Source organism: Rhineura floridana, chromosome 5 (genome assembly GCF_030035675.1).
Source record: "Rhineura floridana isolate rRhiFlo1 chromosome 5, rRhiFlo1.hap2, whole genome shotgun sequence".
Classification (NCBI taxonomy): Eukaryota; Metazoa; Chordata; class Lepidosauria; order Squamata; family Rhineuridae; genus Rhineura; species Rhineura floridana.
Window position 1 is genome coordinate 174,423,742 of NC_084484.1, and position 23,207 is coordinate 174,446,948.

The window sequence follows — 23,207 nt, forward strand, 5'->3', positions numbered from 1 at the left end:
TCCTGGAGTAGAGTGCCTTATGATTTGGTTTTTGCATTCTCCAACATGACCAAAGTGGAACTTTTACATATACACCCCTTTGCATGAGATGGACAGACTCCTGTGGGGCACATTTGTGCATCTCATGTAAGACTGATGAGAGTTAAGAGGTTTTCATTTTGGACATTGTAGAAAAGTCCTGCCAATGGATATATATCTATGTAATACTCAAAGCTGCACACATGGGCATTCCTTTAGTAATTCATCTTCCACCATTTCCTTCCCCATCTCCTCAAAATATATCCAATAATTTGGTCAAGTTGCCTTTAATATTTGACCTTTCCTGTGCATTTCTTTGACACCCTTGCACTATTTCGCTCCAGCCACAAACTATCTTGTGGGATAGTGAAAGAACAGCCAAGATACCAAGCATATTTTTATTGTAGCTACATGCATTTTTGTGGTGGTTGGAGTAGAAGAACCCAGGTTTTTTTGTCGCTAATGCTACATCTTTGCTGAAGTTGTTACTAGAATTATTTAGAAATGGGAAGAATCTTCTATATGAGTATCATAAACCTGCATTTGAGGGTTGTTCATTTAGAAGATGGTAGATCACTTTCAGCCTTTTTTTGTCATTTAGTAAACACATTCTAGTTAAACATACCTCCCTTACCAGGGATGGGAACCCTTTCAGCATGAAAACCACGTTCCATTGTGAGCAACCTTCAGGGGCCCAGAGGTGGATATGGCAACAGTTGTGACTCTTGCCTTTATATATTCAGCTCCATCAGCTACAAAAAAAGTCAGTTTTCTTCACATATGCACACATCTCTCCTGCCAGGCAAGCATTATAGCAGTTCAAGGCCACATTCCAACCAGGCAAAAGCACTTGAGGAGAGTCCGGAGCAGGGCTAGTGAGGGTGTAACCTGGGCAGAAGGCATGGCCTGGACAAAGTCCTGAGGATTGGAGAAAGAGGCCTAGAGTGATGCAATTGGTCCCCAGGCCTGAGGTTCCACACACCTGTCCTATAATTATGATTGGCAATTTGTTTTTAATTATCCTTGTACAGGAATTGAACTTTTCAGTCATTTTGGGTCTTGTTTTGGGGTATTGTAAAATGGTTGCTTCCTGTTTTGAGGCTGTTCTGATCCAGAAATTAAAAGTGCAGTCCGGGAAACTGAAACTTAAGAGGGAAAAGAAACAACACATTGTGGGAAACAGAAATTTAAACAAAACTCTACTGCCCTTATGATTGGCCAAAAGATTGTGAGGGAAGAGTGGAAATGTATGTAAGTAAATTGGGCGAGTTGATCTGGTTGGCTAGAGTTGGAATGCTCTTAGAGAAATTAAAGCTATATCAAAAGAAATAAGACAGAATGGGGAGGGGTGCAGTGGACCCAGATTCCAGAAGCTGAATTGAGATGGCTGGAAACAGATTTACTTCTACTCATTGGCTTGAATAGAGTAATAGTTTAGATTAGGTTTAGCTGGATCCATTTTCCTGTATGTTCATTTGCTCTTTTGGTTGACTGTTCTTAGGGTTTTTGTTTGCTGCCCTGGGCTCCTTCTAGGAGGAAGGGTGGGATATAAATAAATAAATAAATAAACTGTTCAGACAAAACCTCTGTAAATTGCTGCCTTATAAAAACATTTAGAACAAGACTTACATTTGTTTTGATAGTGGTTAAGGTGTTGGACTACGACCTGGGAGACCAGGGTTCGAATCCCCACAGAGCCATGAAGCTCACTGGGTGACCTTGGACCAGTCACTGCCTCTCAGCCTCATGAAAACTCTATTCATAGGGTCGCCGTAAGTCGGAATCGACTTGAAGGCAGTATATTTACATTTTAACTTTTGTCTGCAGCCCACACCTAATTGCCTTACCACCCTACCCATCGTAGAGAGTTGACTGGGCCACTAAGTTAGTTCCAGAAGTTAAGGAGGTGTTAAGTGGAGGCAGCCAGGAGTAGAAAATATCCACTTGGTAGCAGCAGTGAGGACCAGAGGAAGAGAGGTTGGGTTATCTGAGTTGCTCACTTACTTCTCACAGTGCAGCCTACAGCCTGTGATGTCACATGTATTTTTGAACTGAGCAAGAGATGAATAGTTAGCACCATAGGCTTCACCCACTGACTTCTTTTCTGAGCTGGAACTCAGGCAGAGTTCTTTAATCCTCTTCCCAGTGTGAACAGCAAGAGGTTTTATTTTAGTAAAGTTCTCACCTTAACACAGTTCAGCTAGTGTGGTGAACTGACTAGAGTGTGGGACTAGGACCTAGGAGACCAGGGTCCAAATCCCCACTCAGCCATTATGCTCACTAGCTGACATTGGGCCAGTCACAGTCTCTCAGCCTAACCTACTCTATAGCGTTGTTGTTAGGATAAAATGGAGAACCTCATATGCCACCTTGAGCTTCTTGCAGGAAAGGTGGGATATAACTGTAATAATAAAGAGCTGAGGAGTATATGTGGAAAGCTGTGCCAAAACCTATGTTGCTATTCATATGGGAAACAGGAGGAGGTAAGGAGCCTCTTACTCGCATGGGGAGACAGTCACATCTTCTAAGTGTGGCTTGCAACACCAACTTAGGAAAATGCTTCATGTAACGGATAAAGTGGACTCCAGTCCATGAAAGTTTATGCCATAATAAATTTGTTAGTCTTTAGAGTGCCGTGACTTTGTTGATAAAGATGTATCCCAGAACAGTTGCTTATAGAATGGCATTGCTGGTTGATAACCCACAGTTACTCTAAGTGACAAGTGTGCTGTTACCCCCTTCCAAGGCTATTGGGATGAGATGCACTTTGTCCTTGAGATACCTTTATCTAGGTCCCATTTTGTACCCCAGTGGTAAGCCGACCGTGGCAGAAGCTGCTCTTTTATAGCCTAAATATTCACTTTCTGGTAGCGTTCTCAAATCATGATAAGCCATAATTAATGGTTTATCATGAGTGTGCAGATTTCTTCCACTTTGCTCCTTCCGTAGCACAAGCGGGAACTACAAACGATGATCCCTTAATGTTGCATTCAAACCAAAGATGTTAGACCAAGGTTTGTTCTTGACTTAGCAGTTGTAGTTTAAGTGAACCAAGCCACAATCTCCAGTTGTAATGTAATGTTAAGCCAGGCATCAGGCTCTGCTAGTTCCAGAGTAGTAGCAGGAGTGATCTCTGCATAACTTTTAACTATGGTTTGCCATGATGTGTGAACTGGGCCTGTAGGTCTAAACTTGCAGTCAGTTTTTTCAATGATGGTGCTTTATACGAGCCGTTGTAACAAACAACTTGGGAGACAAAAAGGCATTTAAACAGGGCATAGTGAGGGCTCAAGGCAAGCTTTGAAATCATCAAGGGCTGGGGAAGATGTTAGGGACACTGCAGTGAGGGGACTCTTCTATATCAAAGGTGTGTTGTGCAGTATGTTGTCAGTGGATTCTATCTTCTAGAGACAAGAGTATGAAGACAAGATCCTTTTCAGGAAGTATCTGAATCATGGTAACTTAAGAGAATGCCTGTTAGCTCTTGCCAATAAGCCATGTAGAATAAGTGTCCCTTTTTCTGAAATTGAAAAAGAAAGCTCGGCATGTTCAAGTTGCAAACTGATCCTCTTAAAACAGAACCACCTTACTGTTCTGTTTATGCGGTTCTTGATTACTAAAAGTCAGCTAACTTGGTTGCCCCACCTCTTCTTCTCCTCCTTCCTCTGCCTGCGCTTCACAGATCCTTTCACTTCTACTGCTGATGCTGTTGATGATGCCATTCCACGACTAAATCCTTTCCTCACAAAATCTAGCGATCACCTCTCTGTCTCCTCTGATGTACTACCCACTTTCACTTCTAGGACACCAACTCGTGAGATGTTTGTTGGTAATGTACCATCTGACTGGCTTTTCCCTTTCTCTTTACTATCAAGGCTATCCTAGGCAAACTTAGGATTTTCAAAAAAAGGGGGGAAAAGCTTTAATGACAAGATCTAGTTTAACTACAGCCAATTCTTAAGGTGTCCCAGTTGCATTAATACCTGATCTACAGAGTGTAGCACACTGGTGGTTTGTAAATTCAGATGAGCAACTACTTTGAGGTTGAGGGAGAGGAGACATTGTATTCCTTCCCATCTCAGCATTATTATATCTAGTATTTGTAAAAACAAACAACCCAGTGGTAACTGTATTTCAGGCACGTTCTTCCTAAATGCAGGCAACACTTTGCTGTAGTCACATTAGTGACAGGGTTCCCCATCTAAATGAGCCACGTATAGGGTTGCAGTACAGCCTGTGTGTCATATGCAGCCCAAGGCATAACCGATATGTTATGAATGAATGAATACTGTTTATTACGGTCAAAGACCAATACAAGAGGAAAACGTACAAAAGTAAAAGACACTAGACTGGAAAATAGACTAATTCAAACATATGGCATAATTCATACAGTAAAATTCATTTAAAAGATTTAAAACAAGTAAAGCTAAAGGATTAAAAAAAATTGCAAGTTAATTATATATCTAGTTTATCATTTGTTTTCTACAGACAATGGCCGCCACACAATATTTTGCTACTTTCTTAGTAACATCTGGTTGTTTATCAGCAAGAAGATAATCCACATAAAAAACTTCATTTCTGCCCGGTATAGATCGTAAGATATGTTATGTGCGCTTGGCCTCATGCAAGTTACTGTTCTGGTTCCAAGTTAGCACAGTTTGACCTCAGAAGCATAAATCCCAAGATTATCATGTCATGCATATGACTTTCAATTTAACTCTTTCTGGTTCTCTAGATCGCTTCAATCCGTTTCCTGAATCAAACTCCTTTGTAGCAACTAAATATGCATCCACTTTTCAGCTCTGTCACTTTACTTCAGGTATAATGTAAATGCCTTAAGGGTTTTACACTTGCTTGGGTCTGCAGAGATGTAAAACATGGCATTTGATGTTTCTTCCTGTCTTTAGATAGTGTCAAATCTTCCCTTTTTTAGAAGTTGTCACTAGATTGCTTGTGTGTGTTAGAGGTCATGTAGTAGTTGTCTTAATTTAGCAGCCAAATATTTGGTTAAGCAAATACAGTATGTCTTGTTGCTTTCTTTAACATTCCTTCTTTTCTGCTTCGTATGCCTTTATCAGATTCTTTTTGTGGTCCTCAAGCTTATCCTAATGCTTCCCATTTCCGCAGTGAGCCCTCAACTGTAGCTGGTCTATTTGGAGGTAGGTAAATTGGAACCCAGGAACTTGGATTCATTTTGCAAACTTGGGGAAAAATACATAGACATATCAATTTCAAGGTTCCCAATGATTGCTTAACTCCTCTTCCTGAAAGCATGTGAGTAGAACTGAAACTCTGAACCTATCCAGAAATAAGAGCCTTGATCCCATAACCAAAGTTAAAGGATTGCAAACAAGCTGCAGGATTGTGTGCATTTTCCACCACTGGTCAACACTTGTAAAAAAGATTTGTAAAGCATCAAAATGGGTCTAAGCGTGTATTTGCAAATAACTTCGTGTGTCCTAGTCAAAAAGATTACACACGAGACCTCTCTAATAATAATTTTTTCCACTGTCAGTGTATCGCCTTTTGGTCATGGGTAGCCATAGATTGAAAGGATTGACAATTGACAAGAGATTTGGTCAGTGTTGCCTAACTATTTCTAAAGCACTTAGAATGGCATTATTACCTTACCCGTGACTTACCCTCAAAAGTAACTTACAGCCACTGCTTTCATCCTTATCTTGGAAATGTGTTTTAGATTTAGTTAGAAAAACTTAGCAAACATTGACCCCATAAAAGGACCATATGGGTCTTAACATTTAAGAGAGTGTGTGTGTGTGCATGTGTGTACGGCTCTGGCTGGAACAGGCCAACTGTGCAGGAACCTGCTTAGCACAACATCCCTTGTGAAAGAGTGTCCTTGTGGTTCCGTCTTCGAAGTAGCTGTCACAGTGATAGTAATACATGACGCAGTCTTAAGGACATAAGAACTGCTTTGCTTGAGTCAAAGGGCCATCTAGTCCATCTTGAGAAGCTCACAAGCAGAGCATGGAGGAGATGGCTATTCCTTATTATTAAAGCTTGATCCATTTCTGTCTTGGCTGATAGCCAACAATGACAACTAAAACCTGTTGTCATAATAAATTCTGTTGTGTATTATGCAAAGTACCTCCTTTTGTCCTGGATTTCCTCCCAATACATTTCACTGGCTGGCTCCCACTTTCTAGTGTCTAACTTTCAATGTTCTGTTAGTCTATATTATTTGCGACCATAAAATTCTATTGTGCCCTTGTTTCTTCTTCTAAACTAAAATGCCTTGCCCTTTTCAGCTTTCCTTTGTAGAAATGATGCTCCATCCTGTAATGATTTTAGTGCCCATCTCCAGCTCTATAAACTGCGGGTGGGCAGCGGGGGAGGGGGTTAACCAACCAGAGTTGCTCACAGTGTACAAGACGTGGGAGGACCACATGTTTGTATACTGCATTTGTATTTACTGCTATTCTTGCAGTCCCTTGCCTTATTACTCCAATGTTTTCAATTTTTACTATTGCATCGGACAGATCTGATTAGGGGGACGTTGTGGAGCAGTTGGTTTGTATGGGATTTTAGTAGTGTAGTGATTTGTAATAAAATGTGAGCTTAATCCATTTTGTTCTGTATGTTGCTCTAGCATTCTGTCTAATGAAACCGGCAGCAGTTATATTGATATTCCTCCAGATTCAGTTCTGATGCCAAAGTAGCCATAAGCATTTGTGTGGGACTTTAACTACATGAATTAAAAAATACCTGTCTGTTCAAGCAAGGGAGCCTTAATTCTGTTAAAAAGAAATGGAATGCATAGGCAGCTGAAAATGTGCAGTATTGGTGCTAGATGGAAATACAGTTTAAAACTTGTCCCTGGCTCATGGCTGGCTTGTGTGTATGAGCACATAATTCAGAAGCTCAGGGTTAAAATAGACTGTATGATGTAGGTCCTAAATCCCATTGAAATGTTTGTGGTATAGCAATGGAGGCTCCAGGGAAACTGTCAGAAAGTGGGGGTTGAAGGTTGGGTGAGTAAAGTGAGGAGCAGCAGTGAGTGATTTTGAATACATCTCAACACCAGACAGGGCAATTTTGCAGGTAGTGAACTGAAATAGGAAACTAGGAATCCATGTCATTACTTCAAAAGAAATCTGTTCTTGGATAGTATAGTGGTGACAAAATTGAGTAACTGTTTGTATTAGGCCATGTTGTTTCTAAGGATTCTGGCTTTTTTGCATTAGAGGAATAAGTTTTACTAGCAGTGCAGGGCTGTAGCTATCTGGTGCATTGCGTTTCTTTATGTTACCCCGTGGTCTATATACAACATGTAAATTTGAGTGCATCACTTCATGCCTTAATGGACTCTTCCTCTCAGGCCGCAAAACACACAGCTACTGCAAAGAAAGCTTTGTTTTCAGGCCCTTTTCCGATGGCCACAATCCTTTTATCGCTAGAGAACTGCCACTTGTACAGAAGCTGCGAATTCACATATTGCATGTAAATAAAGCTTAACTTTCTTTTTAACTGTCCATTTGTAGGGTTCACTCAATCTCCTGTTGCTCCATCGCAGCCCTCAGCAGGCCTTAATGTTGACTTTGAATCTGTGTTTGGCAACAAAACTTCAAATGTACCAGTGGATTCTGGTGGTAGGTCTCTTTAAATAGCCATTTTAAAAACAACATTCAAACAAGGGATAAATCTCAGTGGGTAATAATGCAACCATCTGTGCATGTCTAAAAGAAGCTGTTTCAATCCTGTGGCACCTTAGAAATGTTAGCACATTTGTTGTTGTGTAACCTTTCATGGACAACGTCCTCTGATTCCTGAGCCTTTTCACATAGCTGATGAAGTAATTTCTTGTCCACAAAAGCTTATGCTGCAATAAATCTGTATGGTAGCATGAGGTTCTGCTGCAACAGCCAGAAAGACCAGGCCAGGAGCATATAACCACCAGTTCCTGAAGGGACTATCAGTTGTAAATCACTTTAGGCTCCTTGGCAGAAAGGCGGTATGTAAATGCAATAAATTAAATATGCTGCTGCTCTTAGAATTTATCTTTGGATCCTGGGTGCTGAAGGTATGGAATCTCCATTTCTTCACTGCAAAAATAATAATCTGACAACACTGACCCACTTCTTGACCTAGAATCATAGCAGCATAGCTTCTGAGTTATTTGCAGCTTTATCACATTTAGACTTTAAAAATACAGATTTTAAAATGTTACATACTGTATTCTAATGGATTCCATTGCATTTTACTATTACTACTTGGCTTTTCTTAAAGGGTTTGATGAATTAGGTGGACTCCTAAAACCAACAGTGGCCTCTCAGAACCAAAGTCTTCCAGCTTCGAAAGCACCACCCAATAAGTTAGTATTGGACGATCTGGATTCATCTTTAGCCAACCTTGTGGGCAGTGAGTATATTTGGTATGAAGTTTATAGTACCAACTCTTTAAATCATTAAAATGAATGAACAGGCTGATTTCAATTATTTTCTTTGTGTTTTGTGACAGATTTGGGCATTGGAAATGGAACGACTAAAAAGTGAGTATTTCTCATGCTGGCAATGTGCAAATGTTTTAACCCTTTAAGCGCACATTTGCAGTATTTTTATATGGTGAATGCAGGCTGAGTTACTGGAGATCAATCTGGCAGGGTAACACTGTTCCTTTTCCCTCCCAGGTTTTCTGTTTCTGAGTATGACAGGAAACCTCTTTGGAGGGGGTGAGTGGAAGCAGGAGTATTCTGAAGAAAGGAAGGTGTAGATAAGCAGCTAGCCTTCAGAACCTTAGATCTATCCCTATCTTGCAATAAATCAGATCACCTTAAGATTGCAGACTCCCAAATAATCAAGATCTCTTATCTAGAGACTGTGCTCTGCCTCTTTGTCACCCTTCTGACTTTTTTCTCCCTGTTTGCCTTAGACCTAGCCTCTTTGGCCTGTTTATGTGACGCTTGAGGCAGTTGTGAGCTCATGGCTCTAGAGTGATGAGCATTAGTGAAGATTCTTCATCCTCATCTTCGTCTGTCCAGCTGTTTTTGAAATCTTGACGGTGTTGAGGCATGGATAGATCCAGGATGAAAAACCCCACTCTGACCTTGTTTAAACTTTATGTATTGTGCTAGAAAGGAATTTCCTAGTTTTAATCTGTTAAAACATTTGTTTGAAGTGATGTAAATTGGACACAGCCAGGAGAAAAGAAACTAACGGGAGGCTCCAACTGGCAACCCAAAGTTGCACCTACGACAGCATGGAATACTCCAACAATGGTAAGTAGTTGTCTTAGGAGCGAGGACATAATTCCAACAACTCAAAATGTACTGTGAAAGTACAGGGTAGGAGGTCCACAGGAATTTTGATAGGAGATGCAGAGTACTTTAGAATACCCTGTAGGCGCCCAAGATAAGCTGACTTGTTTCTTTTAGGTTATTGGCTATTGCATTCTCAATAGTCAGTCTTGTGCTGTAACGTTAGCAACCCAGAGGCTCAAGTGAAATCTCATAACTCATCGTTCATTCTTCTTTAAAGAAGACTGCTCACACTCAGTGCTGATATAGTGTCCTTAAGTGATGTAAGAGGTTGGTGAACATACAGCCTCACAATGTTTGCACAGAAAACTGTGTATCTGACCTCAAAACTGTGCTCAAAACAGGTCAAATCCATTTATTTCACAGTTCCACTACAGAACTTCAGCATATGTGCATACACGTGATGAGTTCAGATGAGGTCTGGCTATGGCTTATATTGGAGATGGGGAGCACTTTTCAGTCGAAGGGCCATATTCCCTCCAGTTCTGGGTGGAGCCAGAGGCAAAAGTGGGAGGAGCAATTGATGCAACTCCTCCCTTAGTACAGTAGGCTGCATTCCACCCATGGGTGGCATTCAGTGCTAGTCCTACTAAGAGTAGGCCAATTGAAGTTTATACACCTGACTAACTTGGGTTCATTGATTTCTCCTGAATACTGCTCTCTGTAAAGGTCAAAGGTTTCTACCCCTGCACGCCTCTCTGTCCTCCATCCAGGCAAGCAGGAGGCATTATTATAGTTCAAAGACACATTCCAGTGAGTCAAAGGTCACTTGAGGAGGGTGTGGAGCAGGGTCAGTGAGGGACATGACCACATTCAACCTGTAGGTCTGATGTTCCATAGCCTTGGTTTATACAAAGCCAGGAAATGGTTCAGATGAAATGGGGACCTCCAGCTTAATACAAGCCAGGAATAAAGCACCAGAGCCAGCAGAAGAGGGGAAGGCTGAGGAGGACTGCCTGACCCCAGCACTTGTTCTCAGCTTTACGGAACATGTTTTATGAAGCCAGGAAAGATTATTTGAACCAAGCCATGGGCTTATCCCATGTGAGGGTTAGGCTGAAAGAGAGAGAGAGGCAGCCAATGAGTTTTGAGTCTGGATCTGAATCCAGGTCTCCCTGCACTGAGTCAGATGCCCAGTCCACTGCACCATGATGGCTTTTCCTGAAGTGATACTCTGATGAGGAAAATGTCAGTTTTGGGGTGCTTCCTTTATTCATAACCACTCTGAAAAGAGACTTGTGTTGGGCACTGCACCTTCACCAGAGGCTTTTTATTTTGAGGTGCATTGTTCCCTGAGCAATCTCTTACAAGAGAAACAATTGTAGTCTTAGTAGGGCATGCACGCTTGCAGAGGCAGGAGCACTCCATGTCCTGAGAGTGTTCTAAAAGGTTTCAAGCTGTGACTTGTGCAATCCCATGTGACTGCACAGCATTCACAAAGGAGGATTTGAATTGTACTAATAATAGGATATAGTACAACTGGATTGGGGGGCAGGGGAATAAAGCCTAAATGTCTGATTCTGCCTATATTGCATATAACTGACTAGAGAAATTTGAAAATGATGACTTGCGTGTTTGATCCAATGCCTTATTGATGAGGACTTGCATGCAGGAATAATTCATTGGTGGCAGTTGCTGGCTGGGTGTATTTTTAACATGCTTGGAAGTGGTGGTTCATCATTTTAATATTTCCATTATATGCATGTATTTTCTTGTAATAAATACTACCTTTCTGATCAGTATTTGAACATTCTTACGCCATCTTTTCGAGCTAGAAAATTGGGCAGAGTGTGTTGGGGGGAGGGTAAATGAAAATGGAGCTAGCGATAATGCTGCTGAAAATAGCTTTATTGCCTCTAAATTATTGCAATCAGGATCAAGTGCACATATATTTAGGCTGAAGGTAATCTAAACGAGTATGAAGGAAGCAGAATTAAGCATGTGCTATTCTGGCCTGCCTGTGCCACTAGCTTAGTGCTTTAAAATGGGGACTTGAGTGCTGAAATAGACATGGTTCCAGCCATGTGTTTGCTGAGATAATGGGCATGTGACCATGGAGGAAGGCTGGAGGGGGCCTGCTTTCTCCTGTGCTTGCTAGTTCTTCAGATGCTGCCACCACCACCACCCCACACACTGTTAGGTGCTAGCTCCCATGAGCCAGAGGAAGCCCCCAGCTGACAAAGCATCCTGGTCCCAGCTGATAGAGAGTCAAGGCATGTTAAGCAGCAGGGCAAGGAGGCCAGGGCACCCTACCCTGCCCATCTGTTCCTTGACCTAAACAAACCCTAAGCTTTCAATAAAATACAAAAGCAATTATGCAAGTAGGAAGTCAGCAGGGTTGTGGGGCTTTCCAGTGTTTTGCACTGCCTGTAACATGTACAGCTATCTGTCTATTGGACAGAAGTTGTGGGTGTGCCCTCAGTGCAATGAGTTCCTGGCTCTCCAAGAACAAGTTCATTTCCTTGAGGCCATGGTGGCTGACCTGGAGAAGCCGAGAGAGGTAGAGGGGTTGGTGGATTAGACCTTCAGGAACATTGTAGCTGTGTCCCATTCCCAGGATGATAGCTCCCTTGCTATCACTGAGCATGAAGGCCTCAGGGAAGCAGAGCGTCCATCCCAGGAAGAGGGAAACTATTCCTTGGAAAGGACCCATTCCTTTGGAGACGAGCAGATATCCACTCATGCCAAGGATACTTCTCCACCGGATGGAGTGGGTGATTCGATCATTAGGAACATAGGTAGTGGGAGGTGTGATGGGCATGCAGACTGCAGGGTAATTTGCCTGCCTGGTGCAAAGGCTGCGGATGTTACCCGTCAGTTACGTAGCTTGGTAGATAAGGCTGGGGAGGAGTCAATGGTTGTGGTACGTGTTGATACAATTATGTGGGGAAATGCAGTCATGAGGTCCTGGAAGCAAAATGTAGGTTGCTAGGTAGGATGCTGAATGCCAGGACCTCCAAAGTAGCATTATCTGAAATGCTACCAGTTTCACACACAGGTGCAGCTTTGTAGTCTCAATGAGTGGATGAGATGATGGTGTCGGGAGGAGGGGTTTGGATTTGTTAAGCACTGGGGAACATTTTGGGACAATCTGGGCCTGTTCAAAAGGGACAGACGATTGGAACCGGGATGGAACCAGATTGCTGGCACAAAACCAAAAAGGTGGCAGAGCAGCTTTTCATCTGATTGAGGGTGGAAGGAAAGCCGATAGAAGCTGAGGAGGGTTGAGTTTGGAACAAATCTCCCCCACCCACCCCCAGGATAAAGACATAAAAATGATGAAAGTTTAAATGGGGTAGGCCCAGAACTAGGGATTGTGAAGGCAGGAGTACAGGATAGCAATTTAAAGAGACCAAAGTGCCACAGGCCAAACCAAAAGTGCCAAAGACACTTGAAGAGACATTGTTTACGCTAATGCTAGAAGCCTCCGAGCCAAGATGGAAGGACTGAAGTGCTTGGTCTTAGAGGACAGCATTGAAAATGGTCATCATAACTGAAACCTGGTGGAACGGAGAAAACCAGGGGGACACAGTTATCCCTGGACATAAACTATATCAGAAGGATAGGGAAGGATATGTTAAAGGTGGTGTCACTTTATACTTGAAAAAGGGCACTGATTCCAGCAAGTTAGAAACCCCGAAAGAGGCAGACTTCCTCACAGAAAGATTGTGGATGGTGATACAAGGCCTCAAGGGTAATTTAGTACTTGGGATGTTTTACCGTCCCCCAGACCAAAATGCTGAGGGAGATCTTGAGATGAAAAATGAAAGTGAAGAAGCATCCAAACTAGAAAATGTTGTAGTAATGGCTGTCTTCAACTACCCTGGCATAGAGTGGCTACATATGTGTTCCAGTCATGAAAGAGAGGTGATCTAGATACCCTAAATGACTGTGCCCTAGAACAGTTGGTCATGGAACTGACCAGGGGGACTTAATCTTAAGTGATGCCCAGGACCTGTGGTCAGATGTTAAGTGTTGTTGAACCGATTGAGAGCAGTGACAATAGTGCTATTAAATTAAACATATAGCCAATTGCCAAGAAAATCCAGCCTGGTCACATTTGACTTCAAAAGAGGAAACTTTCCTAAAACAAGGGGATTGGTAAAAAGAAAGTTGAAAGGCTAAGTCCAGGAGGTCAAATAACTCCAAAATGCTTGGGAGTTGTTTAAAAACACAACATTAGAAGCTCAACTGGAGCATATAACGCAGATCAGGAAAGGTACCACCAGGGCCAAGAGGATGCTGGCATGGTTAACAAGCAGAATCAAAGAAGCTATTAGAGACAAGAAGGTTTACTTCAAAAAACAGAAGTCTTGCCCTGAACAAAGAGAATTTTAAAAAAAGCACAAACTCTTGTAAAATAAATGCAAGCAGACAATAAGGGGTGCTAAAAAAGAATTTGAGGAGCACATTACTAAATACATAAAAACAAACAACAAAACATTCTTGAAATATTTTCAAAGCAGGAGACTGTCTAGGGAGGTGATTGGACCCTTGGATGACAAGGGAGTCAAAGGTGGGCTAAAGCGGCATAAGGAGGTTGCAAAGAAGCTAAATGAATTTTGTGCATCTGTCTTTGCAGCGGAGGATATAGGGCAGATTCCAGTGCCTGAGCTAACGTTCTAGGCTTAACAGACAAAATAAAAACTGACAAATCGCCAGGTCTGGATGGCATCTACCCAAGAGTTCTCAAAGAATTCAAATGTGAGATTGCTGATCTCACAAAAATATGTAACCTGCCTCCATATCTAAGGGCTAGAAAGTGGCCAATGTAACACCAATCTTACAAGAGAGATCCAGGGGAGGTCCCAGCAATTACTGACTGGTTAGCTTAATGTATGTCCTGGGAAAACTGGTAGATTATATTATATTATTAAAGATAAAATAACCAAGCATATAAAAGCAGAACCAGCATGGCTTCTGCAAGGGTACATCCTGTCTCACTAAACTATTAGAATGTTTTGAGAGTGTCAGCAGTAATTATAGATAGAGGTGACCCAGTTGATATAGTGTACTTGGACTTTCAAAATGTTTTTGACAAGGTACCTCACAAAAGACACCTGAGTAAGCTTAGCTGTCATGGAATAAGAGGAGACGTCCTCTTGTGGATCAGAAATTGGTTTAGTAGTAGGAAGCAGAGTAGCTGGTACAGCACAGTGGGGAGGAGAGCCTGGCTGGGAGTCCAGAGTCTGTGAGTTCAAATCCCCGCTCAGGTCTCCTGGGTGTCAAGGGCCAGCTAAAGATCACCCCCACAGAGAGTGGCTCAGGGGTTACGTGCCCTGCCACCTGTGCAGCCGTGGGCAAGCTGCACAGTCCCAAGGAGCCCAGTTGCCCCCCAGCTGGCAGTTACAGACAAGGAAAGGGCTGGCTTGTGCAGCTGTGGTAAGCTGAGCAGGCCCTAGCCAGCTGGGGAGGACTAGCCTCAGAGGGAGGCAATGGTAAACCCCCTCTGAATACCGCTTACCATGAAAACCCTCTTCATAGGGTCGCCATAAGTCAGGATCGACTTGAAGGCAGTCCATTTCCATTTTCAGTAGGAAGCAGAGAGCAGGAATAAATGGAAAACTGGTAGAAAGTATTATTAAAGCTAGATTAACTAAGCACATAGAAGAACAAGCCTTGCTGAAGCAGAGCCAGCATGGCTTCTGCAAGGGAAAGTCCTGTCTCAGTAACCTATTAGAATTCTTTGAGAGTGTCAACAAGCATATAGATAGAGGTGATCCAGTGGACATAGTGTACTTAGACTTTCAAAAAGCGTTTGACAAGGTACCTCACCAAAGACTTCTGAGGAAGCTTAGCAGTCATGGAATAAGAGGAGAGCTCTTGTGGATAAGGAATTGGTTAAGAAGCAGAAAGCAGAGAGTAGGAATAAACGGACAGTTCTCCCAATGGAGGGCTGTAGAAAGTGGAGTCCCCAAGGATCGGTATTGGGACCTGTGCTTTTTAACTTGTTCATAAGTGATCTACAGATGGGGTGAGCTGTGAGGTGGCCAAGTTTGCTGTTGACACTAAATCGTTCAGAGTTGTTGAAACAAAAAGGGATTGAGAAGAACTCCAAAAGGACCTCCCCAAACTGAATGAATGGGCCTAAAATGGCAAATGAAATTCAATGTAAACAAGTGTAAAGTTATGCATATTGCAGCAAAAAATCTTAATTTCACATATATGCTCATGGGGTCTGAACTGGTCGTGTCTGACCAGGAATGAGACTTTGGGGTCATAGTGGATAGCTTGATGAAGATATCAGCCCAGTGTGTGGCAGCTGTGGAAAAAGGCAAATTCCATGCTAGGGATCATTCGGAAAGCTGTTGAAAATAAAACTGTCAGTATCATAATACCATTGTATAAATCTATGGTATGACCGCATTTGGAATACTGTGAACAGTTTTGGTCACCTCACCTCAAAAAGGATATTGTAGAGTTGGAAAAGGTTCGGAAAAGGGCAACCGGAATGATCAAGGGGATGGAGCGATTGCCCTATGAGGAACGGTTGCAGCATTTGAGGCTTTTTAGTTTAGAGAAAAGGCAAGTCAGAGGTGGCATGATAGACATGTATACAGTTATGAATGGCATAGAGAAAGTGGATAGAGAAAAGTTTTTCTCCCTCGCTCATAACAGTCATGGACCTCCAATGAAGCTGAATGTTTGAAGATTCAGGACAGATAAAAATGTACTTCACAGTGCACAGTTAGACTATGGAATTTGCTCCCACAAGAGGCAGTGACAGCAGATTTAAAAGAGGATTAGACAAATTCATGGAGGAAAAGGCTACTAGCCATGATGGCTCTGCTCTGCTTCCATAGATGGAGATAGTATGCTTCCAGATACCAGTTGCTGGAAGCTGCAGGAGGGGAGAGTGCTCTTTGAACTCAGGTCCTGCTTACAGGTTTTCCATGGGCAACTGTGAGAACAGGATGCTGGCCTAGATGGGCCATTGGCCTGATCCAGCAGGCTCTTCTTAGCCTTATGTGACCTTTATAAACCTTCTGGAGGACATTGCTAGAAGGAGGGACGGGCTGAGTGCCCTCTTCTGCAAGTGTTCCAGCTGGCTTTATGAGGGAAATGTGGTTCAGAGTGCCTCCTAATGGCTAATTCTACCCCAACATTGCTTGCCCCAAAATGGTTGCTTTCTAAATGTTTTAACAATTTTACCTTTGAGAACTGAGCTGAACTGTGACATGGTACATCTCTTCCTGGTCTGTATCACTTCACACTGTGGATGGGGTGGGGATAGCATGTCTTAATGTTTGCTCATATCAAGATCTCTCTGCACATAGAAAACCAAACTCATATGCTGGGGGCGGAAGGGGAGGAAAGGATCTAGTCCGATGAAAGTCACATTCAAAGCTAAGAGATTCCTAAATAGTTTTCATGAACTGTTGGAAAGGGAAAGACTAACCCATTTCCATTCATCCTTAATTCTGTCCTGTTCTGGTTCCCTTGTGACTGCTTTGTCTTTAATTGGAAGATTTGAGTATATTATTTATTTATTTATTTATTAGATTTATATCCCGCCCTTTCTCCCAGTAGGAGCCCAGGGTGACAGTATATCTGGAAAACTTGCCCACATGAAGCATGTTAAACATGTACAAGTGGAGAGGTCATGTTGTGGGTTTGTCAACCTTGATCGCACGCTTTTTACCAGATGCTTTCTTTAAGTGGCTTTGGATTATAAGAATTTATATTGCTGGGGTGGGGTGGGATTAAGTGCACTTTTTCACTAAAATGCTCTGTGTGTATATTCTGTTGTGTAAGTGCTCATTTCTAATCCAGTGTTATTGCATTATGTAATTGTTCTTCCGGGGGAAAACAGAATGGCATGCATTTTCCACAATACGTAAGTGAACCAAACCTGCAGCCTTTTTTTAAAAAAAAATCAAACTGGCATGCTGATATTAACCACTACAGCAGAATCTCATAATCCTGCTATTCCCCACTTTTTCTTCTGTTAAGATCTTTGGGCATGATGACAACCTTGAGCAGCTTCTAGCGTATCTGGACCTCATGGGTGTCCTTCAGATCTCTCGACTCCAATGATGGCATGGAAAAATACTATGATGATTTTTCTTGCTTTAAACTCCACCATTTGCCGCGAGACAGCTGGTGCGCGTGTCTGCATTGCCTTTTTTTAATGCATTTGGTGAATAAATTAAATTAAAAAGGCATTTGTGTGTGTGAATAACTGCATGAAACCTTACAGGCTGCTGTTTGACTTCACCCTCCACTGTTTGTAGACTTGATTTCAAATAGGGAGAGACCAATATGCCCCCAAATACTGAACAGAGTTAAAATCCTCACCTGTTTGGTTATGTTCCTGAAGGCGTTGTCATAACGTTTGCATTATCCTTCTAAGATGGGTGCCCATCTCACTTCAACACACAAAGAAGGAATAATAGTGGTGAAAATGACAACTCAACCCCCACAAATGACTGATCAACCTAATTGTTCATAAGTGTCAATAAGAGCTAAAGAATGAAGTAACTAATGGGTTTGATGTTTTCCAAATCTCTGTATTAAGGTAAACTTCTTAATTGACTGTGGGATGTTTCCCCCACCCCATTTTTTCATAGCTGTCTTGTGTGTGGTGAACCCCATCTGGGTTACATGTGGATATTGGGGTTGAATTGTATTACATTAAAAATCATAGTGATTTTAATTCTTTAGCTCTTACTGTAGTGATCCCAACTGGTGTCTCCTTCCATGTTACCGTTGGTCTTTCCCTGTGTTCTTTTCATTGTGGGGAAAATCCTAAGCCAGTCTTCAGCACTTACAAGCTATGACCATGCATATGCATGATATTTTTGCTTAATCAGCTGTATGAATATTAATCACTGTCACTTCATTAACCATGTTAGCCAAGAGCAAGTTGGATTCCATTGTCCAGTGGCTATTGTAGTTCATAGGAGCAATCATTTTTGAAAAGCGATGTGGTTCTTTTCTTCTCATCCCTGCCCCAAAGACACTTCATTGTTGGAGTGTCAGATCTCCTCAGAATAGCTTTATGAAGTCGCGTGGGGGGTTCCCTAACTATCATCTTGTAATTTCATCAACCTCTTCAAGTGTGGCTTCATTTTCATACAGCTTTAGGAGTGAGTTGTGTCAGCACTTGAATTGGTATTTTTGGGAAGCTTCTGATTTTTTTTTATGTATAGGATAGGTTCATGTTGCCTGTTAAGCAATCCTAGGTCTAGAGAGACGCCCTCACACCTTGTTCTGGATCAAGCTGGGCACCAGCTATATAGTGTGTGACCTTGTACATTCGCAACTGTGTTTAGCTAAAGAAACACTAAAGGCTTACCTGCAAGGATGATAACATGATGCTCAGTTGCCAACTTCTGGCTCTGTCAGAAATCAGTCAGTCTTGGCTGTCAGGAATGACTCTATGTAGTTAAAAGCAATATATTACTGTCTCTGAACTCTTTTCCACTTCTATGCAGCTTAACACTGTCCTTTCCCCATTAGGCGCCGCCTGTTGTGGCCTACCCTGCTACAACGCCAACAGGAATGGTGGGGTATGGAATGGTCAGTAAATGTTTATATTCATTTTAAGTCATGTAAGGAACATTTTATCTTGGCTTGTAGCATAGCTGTTCTTTCCATATCCTTACTGCTTTTGTGTATGATTGCGAGAAGTGTGTTGAACAGGATGCCACATACCTGGCAGATCAGTTTCAGTCCCATTTGTTTCTAGTTTTGTGACTTCTTCTTTTCCCCAGAAAGCTAATGTTGAGTGTTCTTTATTTCCATTCATCTGTCCTCTCTTACACTGGCTTTAAAATATGTTTCAGGAAGCCTCAGGTTTCCTTAATGAGGAAGGAAAGGGCATAAGGGCAAGATGCGTCTTGCTGAAAGACAGTTTCTGCCTCCCACCCTCAGTATGTGCAGCCATACAGGGTGTGTTTTGAAGACACTGTGCAGAGCAATGGTGGAGTTTAACAGGCCTGGCCAACACTGCGCAGAAACAGCATGCACCCTAGAACATACCTAGAATCCTCTGGCAGGCATACAGGGGTTCCCTGGGCAGGCTTCTGAATCTTAGGAAGTTAAAACCCACTCCCATTCATGGCAACACACTTGCAGATTAGCCCCCAATGTTGGCACGTCTGAGCGGAGTATAACAGGAAAGTAAATTGCAAATCAGAGAAATGTTTAGTTTTAGCCTGGGTGTTCAGGGTTAAGTGAAAATCTTCCTAAATGTCTTTTTGGCTCCTTCTGTGCTGGTCGCCTGGTTAAGATTCTTTCTATTTAGGTATGCTTTAAGTTTATCTAGTTATGTTTTAATGGCTGGTTCAAGATCTTAGGCTTTAACTGCTGCTGTCTCATTTACTCTTTAGCGTTTTTAAACAATGTAAACAGACTCAAGAACTGGCTTATTTAAAAACAGATGCAAAACCGTCATTTAAAATCAAAATCTCAAGCTGACAGCGTTAAAATCTCTTAACATTTAAAAGGTCTTCCTAAATTAAGTATCTTAACCTGATACTGAAATGAATGAATGAATTGAAGAAGCTTGATATAGCACACCCGGCATTGTTCACAGTTGTCAGCTCAGTGTGGAAACATGAAGCAGTTCCCCACTAGCCAACCTGAAATAGTGGAAAGGCACTAAGAGACAGAGCCCAGACCAGGAGTTTCCTGTATGTTGTTGCAAGCAACTTTTTGCTTCGTGAATTATTTCCCTTACAATGCCACTAACTAAACTTTACCATTGGAGGCAATTTCTGGTGGTGATTTTCGCTGCTCTGTGATCTTTTAAAGAGCTGTACATGAAATTAATTCTGTGCTGTTCTGGATTTCTAGCCATCCCAAATGGGAGGAGTACCAGTTATGACGCAACCAACCTTAATATACAGCCAACCTGTCATGAGACCTCCAAATCCTTTTGGTCCTGTATCAGGAGCCCAGGTAAGTGTTGAACTGGACTGGATAAAGCCTTCTGTCAGCAAGAACAGTATGTGTGTATTTGGTCATGTTGTGTGATGGCACAATACTTGCGCTTCAAACATTATGCTGTCTCAGCCCAGAAAGCTGGCAGCCCAAGTAAAAAGCGCACGTAAGGGAGAGGACAAGGTCAAAAGGCGCTGAACAGTTGAGGTGAAGATGGTCCAGGAAGGCATCTTACCAGGAGAAGAGGGAGTGTTTCAGGTATTAAGAAGCATTGGATGAAAACATGAGGGAGGGAAGAGCAGTTCTTTATGGTGTAGCAGTAGTAGACAATGTAGTCCATTGTTGGACTACAACTCCCATTGCCCCTAACAATTGCCCCATGCTCACTGGGGCTGATGAGAGTCAGATTTAAGCATCATCTTTTAAGATGTTTTTAGCATATTGTCCCTTGTTTGCTCCCCTCGGCTCCTTCTGCAGGGTGGGATAGAAGTTTAATAAATCATCATCATTATCATCTGGAAGCCTATCCCAGGATTAGGAGCATGAAAGGGAATAGGCAGCAACTAGTAGCTTTCAGATTTATGTTGAAAACAGAGAAAGGAATCGAAGTGACACTGTTTTTAGCAGGTGTGTTCTAAATATTAAAGAGATGAAAGGTGATGGGGGAAGAGAATCTAATATTGCAGATAAAACTTGGCTTCAGCAGTGTCAAATGCTTGCTCCATAAATAGTACTACTTTGTACAAAACCACAGGCGTTGCTATGTGTAGTAGGTCCCAAAAGGTGGGGTACAGGCATGCAGTTGCTTAGCTGTTTGAACGCATTCTGGGAAGCATTGGCCAGTTGTGGATTTGCTTTACATTTGTACACAACAGAAGAGATGTGTACGCAATTGTCATGTTTGTGCATTTGTTGTGTGGAATTTTTCATATTTGAAATTAACCCTAAACTCAAACTTGCTTCTGTAGAACGTTGTTTGATGGCTTACACAGTTCCCCTTTTCAGGTGAAACTAGTATAAAATGGAAATCCAGCTGTTTAATCCTTCTTCCATAGTCTTGCTCATTGTAACTTTAAAACTTGTTCTTGGCTTCTTTTTTTCTGTTAAACACCCCTCCTCGCACCCCCTTGCAAAACTGTTTCATCTCCTGCTTGTTAGCTGTAACCTATGGCTCTTGTGAACTTATCCTGAATTCAAAACCACCTAGAATGACAGGCACAAGCTTTCAACTCCTAGTCTCTCTCATGGCTGTGAGTACTTGGAAGTTGACTGTAGGACACTAATGTATGTCTTTCAAATCCGCCAAAAGTTAGGAAACATTCTGACAAAGATGTGGCCCAGCTCATCTTCCCCAGCAAGCACACTTCAGGTGAACACAATCTACAGGCCATTGCTCCAAACCTCCACTTCAGCGATGTTTGTCCATGGAGAACTACTTGATGGAACCCTGGATAATATGAATGAAGGCTCTTTGGGGCATTGCTCCCATTGATCACTGGCTGAATAGCGATCAAAAGTCAGTCATTCAATATAAATGCATGAAGAGTGCGAATGTGCATGTTCAAAGGGGTAGGAACATGGGAATCTGCCTTATACTGGTCAGACCATTGGTCCATCTAGCTCAGTATTGTTTACACTGACTGGCAGCGGCTCTCCAGGGTTTCAGGCAAGGAGTTTCTCCCAGCCCCACTTGGAGATGCCGGGGATTGAAGTTGTGATCTTCTACATGCAAGGCAGATGCTCAGCCAATGAGCTACAGCCCTTTCCCAAGGCATTAGGCTGAAAGATTGTAAGATGCTAGTACATCTATCCAAATCCAAGTTTGATTTCTTGAGGCCCAAACTGTTCCCTGATTCTGATGTTTATAGTGGCTTCCCCTTTTGAAAGAAACTCAGATTGGTATACTTGTTCATCTTGGCCTAGGTCAGCCTTTCCCAGCTAGTGGGCCACCAGATGTTGTTGGAGCACAACTCCCATCAGCCTCAGCCAGCATTGCCAATGGTCAGGAAAGATGGGTATTGTGGTCCAACAACATCTGGTGGCACACTAGTTGGGAAAGGCTGGCCTAGGTTATATTTGAAAGCATCAGGTTATTGGTAATTAAGAGGATATATTGTTTAGTTTCTGTACCTCCCTAGTAAGAAAATGTGAAGTTTGTCTCATGGAGGCGTCCCTGAATTGAGGTGGGCTGTCATAAGCTACAGCATTCCTGTGTCTGTTAAATAGTTTCCTGAAGCATTCAGAATGTAATGGAAAGTGATGGCGGTCTCTAATGAAAGCTAAAATGGCTTTGGGAAAGGATCTCTGTGTACCTTAGTAGTAGGTAATTAGGTGGACTATTTAGCAGGATGCATGAATTATAAAGCTTCCCAGAACATGGGACTATACCACTTGAGAATGCCAGGTAGGTACTAGCATGTTTGGGGAACAATCGGTATGTAAACAAACAAAACCCTCAGCATAACGGGGAGACGATTCGGGCAGAATCTTGCCTGACAGCTAGTGTTATTCTTTACAGGGAAAGCATTCAATCATGTGCTGTTTCTCCCTGCACATACTCATCAGTGATAGAGCAGTTTTGCTGCTTCTGAACATCTAAATTTATCTTGACTATGTGCCTAATGGGTGAGGAAATAGGTTTCCCCTGGAAATCCCAGATGTTGGAAGTGCACCCTTTAATTGAGGCACTTGCCGAGTTTGCTGCTGGGTTGAGCTGCTTGTCATTCCTCCTTACTCTTGGTTTTACTTTGCTGATATCAGATTTATTAGCGTTTCATGGGAAGGAAACAAAGGGCTGTTGTGGGAGCCTGTTTGCTGTTCTGAGTCCTAGTAGTGTTTGGCTTTTTACTCGGCCTCCTGTTCCTCCACACTAGATGCATTGTGTACCAAGTGCCTGCTACGGGATTGTGAAAGAACATCTCCCTTGTGCTCACCTGTTGGTCTTGGCAGCTCTTTTGTTAATTAAGCTGCACAAGTAGGAGAGCTTTCTGCATTGCATGAACCAAACATGTTGCAAAACTAACTTAAA

General features: G+C 42.3%; 1 protein-coding gene across 6 annotated transcripts in view; it reads left to right on the forward strand.

Annotated features, from left to right (window-relative positions):
- The window catches only part of PICALM (phosphatidylinositol binding clathrin assembly protein), a 105,090-nt gene that overhangs the window by 76,226 nt on the left and 5,657 nt on the right, over positions 1–23,207 (forward strand). For 2 of the 6 annotated variants that reach the window (XM_061628901.1, XM_061628903.1), the window contains exons 13-21: positions 3,701–3,847; positions 5,097–5,177; positions 7,521–7,628; positions 8,266–8,397; positions 8,497–8,527; positions 9,154–9,253; positions 17,106–17,129; positions 18,755–18,814; positions 20,093–20,197. In XM_061628901.1, the coding sequence (XP_061484885.1) occupies positions 3,701–3,847; positions 5,097–5,177; positions 7,521–7,628; positions 8,266–8,397; positions 8,497–8,527; positions 9,154–9,253; positions 17,106–17,129; positions 18,755–18,814; positions 20,093–20,197 (788 nt within the window). The remainder of the gene's footprint in view (positions 1–3,700; positions 3,848–5,096; positions 5,178–7,520; positions 7,629–8,265; positions 8,398–8,496; positions 8,528–9,153; positions 9,254–17,105; positions 17,130–18,754; positions 18,815–20,092; positions 20,198–23,207) is intronic. The other 4 variants (XM_061628902.1, XM_061628904.1, XM_061628905.1 and 1 more) reach the window with 4 other exon arrangements.